The sequence below is a fragment of the Zea mays genome, chromosome 3 (assembly GCF_902167145.1).
Source record: "Zea mays cultivar B73 chromosome 3, Zm-B73-REFERENCE-NAM-5.0, whole genome shotgun sequence".
Taxonomy (NCBI): domain Eukaryota; kingdom Viridiplantae; phylum Streptophyta; class Magnoliopsida; order Poales; family Poaceae; genus Zea; species Zea mays.
Window position 1 is genome coordinate 190,386,321 of NC_050098.1, and position 13,495 is coordinate 190,399,815.

The following is a 13,495-nucleotide window of genomic DNA, read 5'->3' on the forward strand; positions in this document are numbered from 1 at the left end:
CTCAAAGATGCAACTATTGTGTTATTTGTATTCCTTTAATTATCCTTTTCCATGTTAGGTACTAACTAGATATACTGAATATGTTGTGTTAGGGAATTTCATTGAAAATAGCTTTTAGAGATATTACCAAACATGCCAGTATGCTGCATCGGAGCGCGCGACATCATCTGTTCCAATACATATTGGTATCGGATATCGGACCAGGCTAGACACACACTATTCTAACCCATGAGCACCGCTTGTGAGAATCAGGATTCTTATCTCTAATTCATCACATACTACCAGTTTTAGTAAAACTGGCTATACCTATTGAGAACATATCTAATGCACATGAAAGATTGGTGCACATGGTGCACATATTAAATCATCACCACTCATTTTAGATCTAACGTCTCTACTTTTTTGATATATTTTGCTAAGTACACCCTCCAATGTGGTGGTGTGTAGTGGTGGAAGGTGTTATTTGTAAATTGAATGATCAACTAGAGACATTAGATTTAAAATGAGTGATGATGATTTAATATGTGCACCATGTGCACCAATCCTCCATGTGCACCAGATATGTCCTCATACCTATTATGCTCGGGGAAGTGTAGGGACGGATTGGGGAAGAGAGGACGGAAATTTGGAGGAAGAAATTTTCTCCTTTTAATATTAGATATAGATATAGATGTCAGTTGTGTATATGTTTTTTTTTGAGTTTCTTATGCTCTGGATGTCCATTTGATTGAAATCTGCTTTAAACACAAAAAGGTACAAATATGAACACGTCCATTTTCTGTATAGGCTTCTGCTTCTGTGTTCAAGGTTTATGTTTCTGTTGAAGACACTTTTTTCACAGCTGACCTGACTGGTACTCCTGATTAAGGGTATTCAACACTATCTATTGCTGCAGAAACATGATTACAGAACAGAAAAGATATTACGAAAACCACTTCTATCTAGGATTAACCTGTAATCCTGTATATATATGAAAAATAGAACTTTATCCATATTAGCCTGGAGATGGATTTTATTTGTTAATTCTAGCATAGTGTTTGCCTATTTGCTGACAAGGCTTTGTTATATAACAGACTAGGAAGAGAGTACTGATCAATGCATTCACAGTTCGTGCACTACGTGATACCTTCCCTCCGGCCAGAGCAGCTGGTACATACCTTTGCAAACGTGCTGTTTTAGTATTGTTAGGTCTATGAGTATTTTTTTGTGAGCAAATGTGAATGCTTTGTACCATACCTGACATTTATTTACTCTTGCTTCATGGTAGGAATCATGGCACTGAGTGTCACTGGTTCATACTACGAAATGACAGAGATTGCAACTCGCATCCTGCCTAACATTGTTGTCCTCACATTTGACCCAGATAGGTAAGCTCAATCTCTAATTTCTCCTTGTTAGTTGGTAACAACAGGTCTCATCCCTGTAAAATTTCTAGGGATCTGAAATAGATGATCGCGTGTAAGGTTTTTATGGCGCTAGACCAGGCGTACCATCTTGGGCACATGGAAGGATGTGTTTTGATGAAGATTGCACAAGTGTAATCAGCATATTTTTGACACATATATTGTAGACAGAAGAAGGAAGGGAAATTAAAGACATATTGTAGAGTGTAGACAGAAGAAGCAAGGGAAATTAAAGATAGGAGGCACTAGTCTATCTTGGGTTTTGGCTCATCACCAAACTCAAGCCCAACAGGTCTCTGATCACCAATCTGCTGTATACCCTGTGCTACTGCATACCTACTACTAGGTCATTGTGCAATGCCTGAAAGAAACACAACACTAGGATATTAAATTGATTGTCTTGACCTCTAGGGTTAATGGTGCTGTATATTTATACGGGCAGAAACTGATTATTACAAGAGGAATACTACTCGGTTACAACATCCCAACCGACTCTGATTCTAAATGAACTGCGGATGCATGCGGTCCTGTTCTGTTTTATCTCTAACCTCTAATCCGAGTCGGATTCTAATCTGGCGCAATATGATCCTGGACAACTAAGGCTGTAGCCTATGTACAATATATTCTGACATCCCTCAATCATAACCTGCACAAGTTAAGATTGTCTCTGAATGAAGCCAACTTCTTCATAGTTAGTGCCTCAGTAATGCCATATGCAACTTGGTCCTTTATAGATGTAATCTAACCTCCAAAAGTCCTTTAGCTACTCTTTCTCTCACAAAATGAAAATCAATTTCAAGATTGTTTCATACTGCCATAAAACCTTGGATTTTCTGTAGATAGTTAGCTCCAATGTTATCACACCAGATCCTTGTAACAAGAGGACAAGGAACCTTTAGTTCATGTAAAAGTGACTGGACCTACATCAATTCTGCCTCAACATTAGCTATGGCTTTATATTCATCTTTAGTGCTTGTCCTAATGACTTCGAGCTGCTTGCGAGCACACCAAGATGGCAGACTTCTACCAAGATATACCGCAAAGCCTCTTGTTGAACGTCTATCATCTATGTCACCTGCCCAATCTACATCAGAGAAGGCACTCATAAGCGTGGATGTAGACTTCACAATTTTGAGACCATGTCCAAGAGTGAACCTGAAATATCTGAGAATTCTCTTTTTTTTGAACGTAATGGCAGTAGCTCTACCTTTCAATTAAGAAGAATAGAATTGACCCAGTTTTAAGGCAAACCGGGCCCGAAACCTACACAGAATACACAAACAACCCAGACAACAGATGCACCACACACAAAGCCCATCCAGAGCCATCATTGCTGTCACACCCGGGTTTTAGGGGTCCAAAGCCCGGGCGCGAACATAATCACCAGGTGTGCTGGGACCAAGTCTCACACATATGATGAATCATGACACATAATCGAATGTCACATCTTTACTACATAACAGGAGTTCTATACAAAAATAAATAAATAATTACATTATAAGGAGACAACGGTCCAGCAACCCAAAGTTGACTGGGAGACGACGGCCTAGACCTCTCACGAACTCGTCACAGCATCCTCCATGCGCCTCATCCTGCGGTACCTGTTCTTGACCTGTGGGGGGTGTGAGACAGCAAGAGTGAGCTCACATACGTTCATCGCTCAACAAGTTGTGGGGAATAATGTGCATGAACTCGCCAAAGGTGGGAGCTCACGTGAAGTGTAAGGCTTACCAAAGAGGATGGTTAGAGCTGAGCATTGCTTTTAAAGTTGGTCAAAATTTTATTAGCAATTACTAAGTATAAGTAAATACCAACCCAATTAAATAGTAGAACAAAAGTAACAACATCACCTGCGATGCAATGCATATGACAAATTGAGTTTAAGTTCCATAATTTAATCATCAGAGAGTCCTGAGCTGCTCATGACCGTGAGCTCGGCTAGTATACCAGTTTTACACTCTGCAGAGGTGGTACCCTTTACCCACAAGTCATGTTACCCATCTGCCAAGGGATCGCGACTTCCCATACACCTCTACCGAGGAGGCGAGGCAGGGTAACATTACGAGGCCTTTACAAAGTTCCACTAGCTTCAGAAAACCCGCTACAGTTTATAGGAAGCTCCAATGCAGGAATCCCTTGCAGGACCGCCATCGCAGCAAAATCCTCCCGAGGGCCTCCCTACACTGACCACTCCCCTACTGCCCTTGCCCCTTTCGGGTAAGGTAGTCCTCCACTAGCTTTCCTAATTAATCAGCCAAGGGCGTCCATAAACCCTTGTGGTGGCACGTGTTTCTCAAGTTAAGCTCTATGTTCCAATTAACATTTAATGATCTTGTCATGAACATAAATAAAATAACAACATAATTGGAACATAGATATAATGAAATGTTAACCCAAAACCATATAAAGCAGTAGCAGAACTACCCAAGTGATTCAGGGGTTAAACAAGGTATTCAGGATAAACAAACTAGGGTAACCTATTAGGTCCCATCAAAATTAACCTATGCAGATCATTATGATTAATTAGAACATGAGTGGGTAAAAGAAGTGATCAAGGGCACAACTTGCCTGGGACTCGAGATTCCAGGTACCAGGATGATCTTCAGATGACTCGTAACCTCGCTCTAGTTGTAGCAATACAAACAAACAGTGTGTAGGCAAAATTAACATTACACCAAACATATATGCAAAATACATATTAATAATCTACATATTGAAATAAAATTCTAGGAACAGGAATCACAATTTTTGGAGTTATAGATTTTAAGTTATGAATTTCTTAAGATTTTATGTATTTTGTACAAGATTAAATAGAGTACAAATTTTAATGTGTATTTCATGTGAAAACAGTGGTACTAGATGATAAACCATAATATTACAAAATTATAGGAACTGGAACGAGTCAAAAAGGAGTTAAAATGTATTTTCTAGGAATTAAAGAAGTTTCTGGGATTAATTTTGCACTATTAATCATTTTCTAAATGAATTTCCATAGTTTATTCCCTGTCTGGACTGCGCACCAAAAACTAGAAAGTGCAGGGGCTAATCTATAAATCTTCAGCAGACCCAGACCTACCCCGCGGTGGACGGCGGGTTAGTTTCTGTTTTACTCAGGGTCTCTTTAACAAAAATCCCTGGCCGAAGGGGTATGTTTCGACCAGAGCCGCACGATCCTACATCTACGGCTAGGATCCGATCTTCGCTATTATAAACCAGTCCGGTTCATAGCCATCGGATGCCAAATCAACGGACCGGATCGCCAATCGACCCAGGCACACGACACCCGCCCGATCACCATCAGACGGCCACGAGGGACCCCGCGAAGCGGTACGCGAAGATCAATCGGGACCGCCCGAACTGCATCCAACGGCGCACGATCTTTCCCCCAACGGAGCACACCCGCACGGCGGCGCCGCCCCGCACGCTCGGCGGAGCACGCCGGCGAGGCTGTCAATCGGCCGTTCCCGAGCGCCAAACCCAAATTGGACCGAGCTAAACGTAGAGGAGGACGAGGCGAGTCGATTGGATGGGTTTCTTACCGACGGAATGAGGCACAGGAGCGTGGCCACGGCGATGGGCGGAAGTACGATGGTGGCGGGATCACGGTGAGGAATTACCCGCGCTCCCCAAGGTCCGCCCTCCAATTGAGGTCGCGGACGGCCACCCTAGACGATGGCGACCCAGCCTAGGCCAACCCAGAGGACAGAGTCCCAGCTACGACGAGCTTCACTTGTGGCGGAACAAGAAGAACCCACGGCGGCGCGATGGTGCTTGTGGAACAGCGGCAAGAGCACGATAGGCAGGTACCTACGGCACGGTCGAGTCTTTATTTCCCCACCCCCCGCGCTGGTGAACCTCGGACCCGGAATCCGCGCGGTGGTTGGAACGGCGCCCGAGAAGCACGCGGAGCTCGCGGCGAGTTCGTTCGGTCGCGAGGGAGAAGAAAGTGCTGACGCGCGGGCCAGAGTTGGCAGCGACACACAAACGAGCGCGCACGCGCGTGAAGATGACCGGTGGGCCCATGATGTCGGCGCCAAAATCAGCTGGGCCGGCGCGGTATAATTTCCTGGTGGGCCGAATAGGGTGATGTAGGCCCGGTTAGGTTCTTTTCCATTTTCTGATTTTCCTTTTCTCTACCCCTTATTTAGATTTGTAAATTTTTCAAATTCAACCATGAATTGGGTTTCTAAATTCAAATTAAATGCATAATTCAAGATCTAGTATGATATGCAATATATTTTATTTTTATTTATTTATTATTTAAGCCATTGCCTTTTAAATGTGTAAATCCCACCTATTTAATATAAGGAACATAGTTTTATATTGTATAATCTCTATAAAGAAATTTCTCTTACACATATCCTTATGGACACTTATATAAGTGATAATTTATTTCATATAAGAACTATTTTGTTAATCCTTTTATTAGAAAACTTTTATTTTTGGAGATGTGACTTTAAAAGTTATGGGAACTAGAAAAAAAATTCCAATTCAAGATCTTCGGAAAAAAAAAATTTACTATAATTTTTAGAATGAGATTTTGAGGTGTTACAAATCCTACCCCCCTTAAAAATAATCTCGTCCTCGAGATTTGTAAGAAAAAGGTATAACTATGTTATCTCAACACATATGGACAAACAAAATCTCAGCATGATGCATACTTTAGTAGCAAGACATGGGGTCGATTAGACCTTATTATTCCTTCTTAAAATAATATCATATCATCCACTAACTAAAGTAACATTTAGATCTTACAAATAGTAGTAATTTATATATATGTTTATGTAGCTTGGTGGAGCTGGTGGTGGTGGTGGAGGTTGTTGTTGTTGTTGTTGTCTCTCCAACCGCGCTTGCCTTATTTCTTGGCGGACTTGACGTATTTCCTCGCGTTCTTGTCTTATCTGATTTTGCATCTCGGTCACCAGGTCTGTTAATTGTTGTATTACCAGTCTTTGGGCAGCAACCACTTGATCGATTTCAATAGGTGGAGGGTTTGGAGGATTCATTTCTGTTTGCTGTTGTGTGGTAATCTTTCCTTTCCTGGTATTGACCATGAAAGTTAGAAGCATATGGTAATAGTTTTGCAAAGAAATTTATTCAATAAGCGGAATGAATAAGCTAGTAGCTGGTTATAATCTGAAGATTCTTTAGTAGGGCTTAATCTTTGTTTTATGTCCAGATTGGGGTAACCAGTCGTATAAGGTGAATATCCAAGGGTAAGATAGAATCTGTCAAGATGAGAGATATATATGGGTGAGATAGACTACAAGATGTAGGTTAAAAGTTTGTGTGTTGTTAGGTGGGAATAGAAAGGTTATACCATTCATCATGGCTCTATGGGTTGGGTTAGCTCATGGTTGAGTTGATCCAATGTGCTAAGTTAAGTTAATACATGGCTAGTGGGGTCTAATCTCTTCTACTAGTGTCATTAATCTGTTTAAGTGGACCACATTAAGCTAGATAACATTAGACCACACTAGATTAGGTCACATTTAGTAAGATAAGATCTAGATTAGATTGGATATGACTAGATTAGACTAGTTTAGGTTAGATAGGTCCAACAGGGTAGAATATGTATTATTAAGATATGTTAAAATCTTTTGAGATTAGTTAGATATGTTATGATAAGATAAAATCTCTTCAAGATAAGATGAATTTATTAAGGTAAGAAGAACCTTTTAAGATGAGGTGGATCTAGTAAGATATGAGAGAATCTTATAAGATACGATGAATCTATTAAGATATGGGAGAGTCTTTTAAGATTAGAGGGATCTCTATGAGATAGATACATTTTAATGGAGGATAATCTAAGTTGCTTAGTTTTCTTATGAATTCTATTTAAGCCTATACGTATATGCAGATGTAATTGTGGACATTACTCCACAACTCATCACACTCAATCAAAGATCCAAATCAGACAAGTATCATAAGAACAAACACTCAAGCATACAAATACCTATAAAAATAGTTTTGTTTTTGTTCCTAAGAGTAGGTCTCCTATTTCTAAAGTCACTTTAGGCACAGGATTTCAAAGTGTGAAATCCACATTTGTCTTCAGAAGGAAAAAGGTAAGAATAATCAGAGTAATGCGGAAATGGATGAGAAAAGATTAAGATAAGTTTAGAAAAGAATCAGAGTAGCAGATGTAAGTAAATATTGGTTGTCCAGTTCTATCTAGGTTTCGTCCTACAGACAACATTCCTCTGATACCACTTCTGTCACACCCGGGTTTTAGGGGTCCAAAGCCCGGGCGCGAACATAATCACCAGGTGTGCTGGGACCAAGTCTCACACATATGATGAATCATGGCACATAATCGAATGTCACATCTTTACTACATAACAGGAGTTCTATACAAAAATAAATAAATAATTACATTATAAGGAGACAACGGTCCAGCAACCCAAAGTTGACTGGGAGACGACGGCCTAGACCTCTCACGAACTCGTCACAGCATCCTCCATGCGCCTCATCCTGCGGTACCTGTTCTTGACCTGTGGGGGGTGTGAGACAGCAAGAGTGAGCTCACATACGTTCATCGCTCAACAAGTTGTGGGGAATAATGTGCATGAACTCGCCAAAGGTGGGAGCTCACGTGAAGTGTAAGGCTTACCAAAGAGGATGGTTAGAGCTGAGCATTGCTTTTAAAGTTGGTCAAAATTTTATTAGCAATTACTAAGTATAAGTAAATACCAACCCAATTAAATAGTAGAACAAAAGTAACAACATCACCTGCGATGCAATGCATATGACAAATTGAGTTTAAGTTCCATAATTTAATCATCAGAGAGTCCTGAGCTGCTCATGACCGTGAGCTCGGCTAGTATACCAGTTTTACACTCTGCAGAGGTGGTACCCTTTACCCACAAGTCATGTTACCCATCTGCCAAGGGATCGCGACTTCCCATACACCTCTACCGAGGAGGCGAGGCAGGGTAACATTACGAGGCCTTTACAAAGTTCCACTAGCTTCAGAAAACCCGCTACAGTTTATAGGAAGCTCCAATGCAGGAATCCCTTGCAGGACCGCCATCGCAGCAAAATCCTCCCGAGGGCCTCCCTACACTGACCACTCCCCTACTGCCCTTGCCCCTTTCGGGTAAGGTAGTCCTCCACTAGCTTTCCTAATTAATCAGCCAAGGGCGTCCATAAACCCTTGTGGTGGCACGTGTTTCTCAAGTTAAGCTCTATGTTCCAATTAACATTTAATGATCTTGTCATGAACATAAATAAAATAACAACATAATTGGAACATAGATATAATGAAATGTTAACCCAAAACCATATAAAGCAGTAGCAGAACTACCCAAGTGATTCAGGGGTTAAACAAGGTATTCAGGATAAACAAACTAGGGTAACCTATTAGGTCCCATCAAAATTAACCTATGCAGATCATTATGATTAATTAGAACATGAGTGGGTAAAAGAAGTGATCAAGGGCACAACTTGCCTGGGACTCGAGATTCCAGGTACCAGGATGATCTTCAGATGACTCGTAACCTCGCTCTAGTTGTAGCAATACAAACAAACAGTGTGTAGGCAAAATTAACATTACACCAAACATATATGCAAAATACATATTAATAATCTACATATTGAAATAAAATTCTAGGAACAGGAATCACAATTTTTGGAGTTATAGATTTTAAGTTATGAATTTCTTAAGATTTTATGTATTTTGTACAAGATTAAATAGAGTACAAATTTTAATGTGTATTTCATGTGAAAACAGTGGTACTAGATGATAAACCATAATATTACAAAATTATAGGAACTGGAACGAGTCAAAAAGGAGTTAAAATGTATTTTCTAGGAATTAAAGAAGTTTCTGGGATTAATTTTGCACTATTAATCATTTTCTAAATGAATTTCCATAGTTTATTCCCTGTCTGGACTGCGCACCAAAAACTAGAAAGTGCAGGGGCTAATCTATAAATCTTCAGCAGACCCAGACCTACCCCGCGGTGGACGGCGGGTTAGTTTCTGTTTTACTCAGGGTCTCTTTAACAAAAATCCCTGGCCGAAGGGGTATGTTTCGACCAGAGCCGCACGATCCTACATCTACGGCTAGGATCCGATCTTCGCTATTATAAACCAGTCCGGTTCATAGCCATCGGATGCCAAATCAACGGACCGGATCGCCAATCGACCCAGGCACACGACACCCGCCCGATCACCATCAGACGGCCACGAGGGACCCCGCGAAGCGGTACGCGAAGATCAATCGGGACCGCCCGAACTGCATCCAACGGCGCACGATCTTTCCCCAACGGAGCACACCCGCACGGCGGCGCCGCCCCGCACGCTCGGCGGAGCACGCCGGCGAGGCTGCCAATCGGCCGTTCCCGAGCGCCAAACCCAAATTGGACCGAGCTAAACGTAGAGGAGGACGAGGCGAGTCGATTGGATGGGTTTCTTACCGACGGAATGAGGCACAGGAGCGTGGCCACGGCGATGGGCGGAAGTACGACGGTGGCGGGATCACGGTGAGGAATTACCCGCGCTCCCCAAGGTCCGCCCTCCAATTGAGGTCGCGGACGGCCACTCTAGACGATGGCGACCCAGCCTAGGCCAACCCAGAGGACAGAGTCCCAGCTACGACGAGCTTCACTTGTGGCGGAACAAGAAGAACCCACGGCGGCGCGATGGTGCTTGTGGAACAGCGGCAAGAGCACGATAGGCAGGTACCTACGGCACGGTCGAGTCTTTAGTTCCCCACCCCCCGCGCTGGTGAACCTCGGACCCGGAATCCGCGCGGTGGTTGGAACGGCGCCCGAGAAGCACGCGGAGCTCGCGGCGAGTTCGTTCGTTCGCGAGGGAGAAGAAAGCGCTGACGCGCGGGCCCGAGTTGGCAGCGACACACAAACGAGCGCGCGCGCGCGTGAAGATGACCGGTGGGCCCATGATGTCGGCGCCAAAATCAGCTGGGCCGGCGCGGTATAATTTCCTGGTGGGCCGAATAGGGTGATGTAGGCCCGGTTAGGTTCTTTTCCATTTTCTGATTTTCCTTTTCTCTACCTCTTATTTAGATTTGTAAATTTTCAAATTCAACCATGAATTGGGTTTCTAAATTCAAATTAAATGCATAATTCAAGATCTAGTATGATATGCAATATATTTTATTTTTATTTATTTATTATTTAAGCCATTGCCTTTTAAATGTGTAAATCCCACCTATTTAATATAAGGAACATAGTTTTATATTGTATAATCTCTATAAAGAAATTTCTCTTACACATATCCTTATGGACACTTATATAAGTGATAATTTATTTCATATAAGAACTATTTTGTTAATCCTTTTATTAGAAAACTTTTATTTTTAGAGATGTGACTTTAAAAGTTATGGGAACTAGAAAAAAAATTCCAATTCAAGATCTTCGAAAAAAAAAATTTACTATAATTTTTAGAATGAGATTTTGAGGTGTTACAATTGCCGAGCTCAAACACAAGTGACGAGCAGCTCCGACTCCCCCAGACGGATCCCACATGGACAAAGGAACTCGACGACGCCTACATCCAAACACCGGAAGAGAAGGAGGAAGCCCTCCAATGATCAGTAGTGGGTGCATGCAAGAATTGACAAACCTTATTGATTGAAAAACTCAAATTAGGTCGTGTCAAAATCAAATATTGTAAGGCACCAACAATGCTTATGTACCCTGTTGCATCCTCTAGTAGTTCACCTTACCAATTATTAACTTTTCTGAAGTACTCAGCGGAGTCGCATTAGGCTTGCAATTCATCATTGCAACTCTACCAAGCAAATCTGAAGCATACTTAGTCCGAGGCAAGTGAATACTATCGCAAGTTTTGTGTACCTCAATTCCAAGGAAGTAATGGAGTTGTCCTAGGTCCTTCAATGCAAACTCTGAACTCAAATATTGAAGCACAACATCAATAGCATCCTGTGAAGAGTTAGCAACTTTAATGTCATCAATGGTAGACCAAGAGAAATATTGATACACTTTCCTTGCTATAAGAATAAAATATGGGTCCATGGCAAAAGGGTCTCAGATATTGCTCCCAGATTATTCAGCATTATTCCAAAAAGAATTATTAACAGAAGACTGTGCAGCAGGCCCTATTGAACAGACGATGGATTGCAGACATCAAAGGGGCTCTTACAGTTGGAGCCATTGTAGATTATCTACACCTTTGGAATATCCTCGACTCCTCGTAGATTTTGTGCTGCAGCCTAACACTGAGGATAGACACATTTTCAGCTTATCATTGAATGGCAGATACTCTGCAAAGTCAGCTTATATTGGTTTTTTCCTTGGGTCTACCACCTTTGGGCACTATAAAAGGGTTTGGTGATCTTGGGCTCCACCAAAGTGCTGTTTTTTCATTTGGTTGGTGGCACATAATAGATGTTGGACAACTGATCGCTTGGCAAAAAGGGGATTGAATCACCCTATCAGATGTCCTTTATGTGACCAGCAAGGTGAAACCCTGAACCACTTGCTCGTGAATTGTGTCTTCTCAAGAGTTTTCTGGTACAACCTGCTAAGAAAGTTTGGGCTGCATAGTTTAGCCCCACAGCCAGATGCAGTTTCCTTTATGGATTGGTGGGAGATGGTATCAGAGACAGCAAATGGTCTGGTCAGGGAAGGTCTTGACTCCCTCATCATTTTAGGATCGTGGCTGATTTGGAAGCATCGTAATAGAGTCATTTTTGATGGAGGGTCTCCCAGCCTTCCTCTGATTATGGAGCATGCATATGAGGAAAGAAGAGGCTGGGAAATTGCTGGAGCCAAAGGGCTCTCCTTCTTGGCTGCCCCCCTGCATAGGTTGCTGTAGGGAGTGTGTGTGTGTTTTTATGGATCCTTTCATGTACGAGTGTTACTGGCCTCCATAGGGAGTGCGTTGTTTTTTTGGGTCTCTTTAGACCCTTGTCTCTCTTTTCTTAATATATATCTAAAGCGCAGTCCTCTTGCGTTTTTCGAGAAAAAAATAAAAGAATAAAGAAGTGTCCGCCTTTGAAGCCGGAAAATGTAGATGTAGCAATTTATCACCGAGTCGAGAATACCGGGCCCTTGGGTCTTGCTTTACACCATAAATAGCTTTGGCTAGCTTATACACATGATTGGGCTGTGTGTCCTGTGACGTGCTCTCATATCCTGGTGGCTACTTCATGTAGACTTCCTCCTCCAGAATGCCATGAAGAAATACATTCTGAACATCAAGTTGCTTTAATGTCCATCCTCTAAAAACTGCTAAGGATAGAACGATCCTGATAGTAGCTGTTTTGATCACATGACATGACCGAATGTCACATAATCTATTATCTATGCCATATCATTGCTTAAAGCCCTTCGCCAACTGCCTAACTTTATATCTGTCTAGCTTTCCATCCGCCTTCCGTTTGATTCTATATACCCACTTGCAGTCGATAACATTCTTGGCCTAACCAGCAAGAACTAGATGTCAAGTGTTATTTTTCATCAGCGCATCAAATTCACCATTCATGGCATTCTTCCAATTGTCATCACCTAGAGCTTCAAACAGGTCTTGAGGTTCATCAGTGGTGGTAAAACAACCATATTTAGTTCCATCTTGTAATCTTGTTGGAGGGCGCTGCTCTATGTAAATTGTGGGAACGAGAGGTCGTCAAGGTGATAGAGCTGTTGGTCCTGATGAAACCAAGCACTCTGATGATGCTGAATCATCTGAAGGTTTTGCTACATTAATTTCTGCGCTGCTTGAGGGATCAATAGAGCTCGGTGATGCTGCTTCATGGTGATTAGGCGCATCAAAGACCTGATCTGCAGGACTTTGTTTGAGGTGCTGTGCGGTCTGTACAGGGTCTAGTTTCATCTACCCTTCTTTTGGTTTGCCGTTGGTAAACCAGGTGAGGTGAGACAACACGTTTCTGTGCAGACACACGATGCTAGTTTGGCTGTTGTACCTGCACACCACCCTCCTGAACCTGGATAGAGCTCTGTACAACATCTTCTAGCCTGTCACCAATAGCAGCTTCATAAATTTCATTAGTAGCATTGTCAAATGAATTATTGGACAACAAAGGATCAACTGTATTACAAGTCCCACTGTCATCGTTAGATGAATGTAAAAGGGTGGAAGGCAAC

At 42.1% G+C, this 13,495-nt stretch overlaps 1 protein-coding gene and 1 long non-coding RNA gene across 2 annotated transcripts in view; both read left to right on the forward strand.

The window, feature by feature from the left end:
* Positions 1-13,495, forward strand: part of LOC103651067 (probable inactive serine/threonine-protein kinase scy1) — a 35,545-nt gene that overhangs the window by 7,239 nt on the left and 14,811 nt on the right. Inside the window, exons 15-16 of the mRNA XM_008676662.3 lie at positions 1,074-1,149; positions 1,268-1,367. Coding sequence (XP_008674884.1) covers positions 1,074-1,149; positions 1,268-1,367 — 176 coding nt within the window. The remainder of the gene's footprint in view (positions 1-1,073; positions 1,150-1,267; positions 1,368-13,495) is intronic.
* On the forward strand, positions 4,264-12,293 carry LOC109944877 (uncharacterized). Its single transcript, XR_002268174.2, has 2 exons — positions 4,264-11,038; positions 11,116-12,293. It is a non-coding gene; the product is annotated as an uncharacterized lncRNA (long non-coding RNA).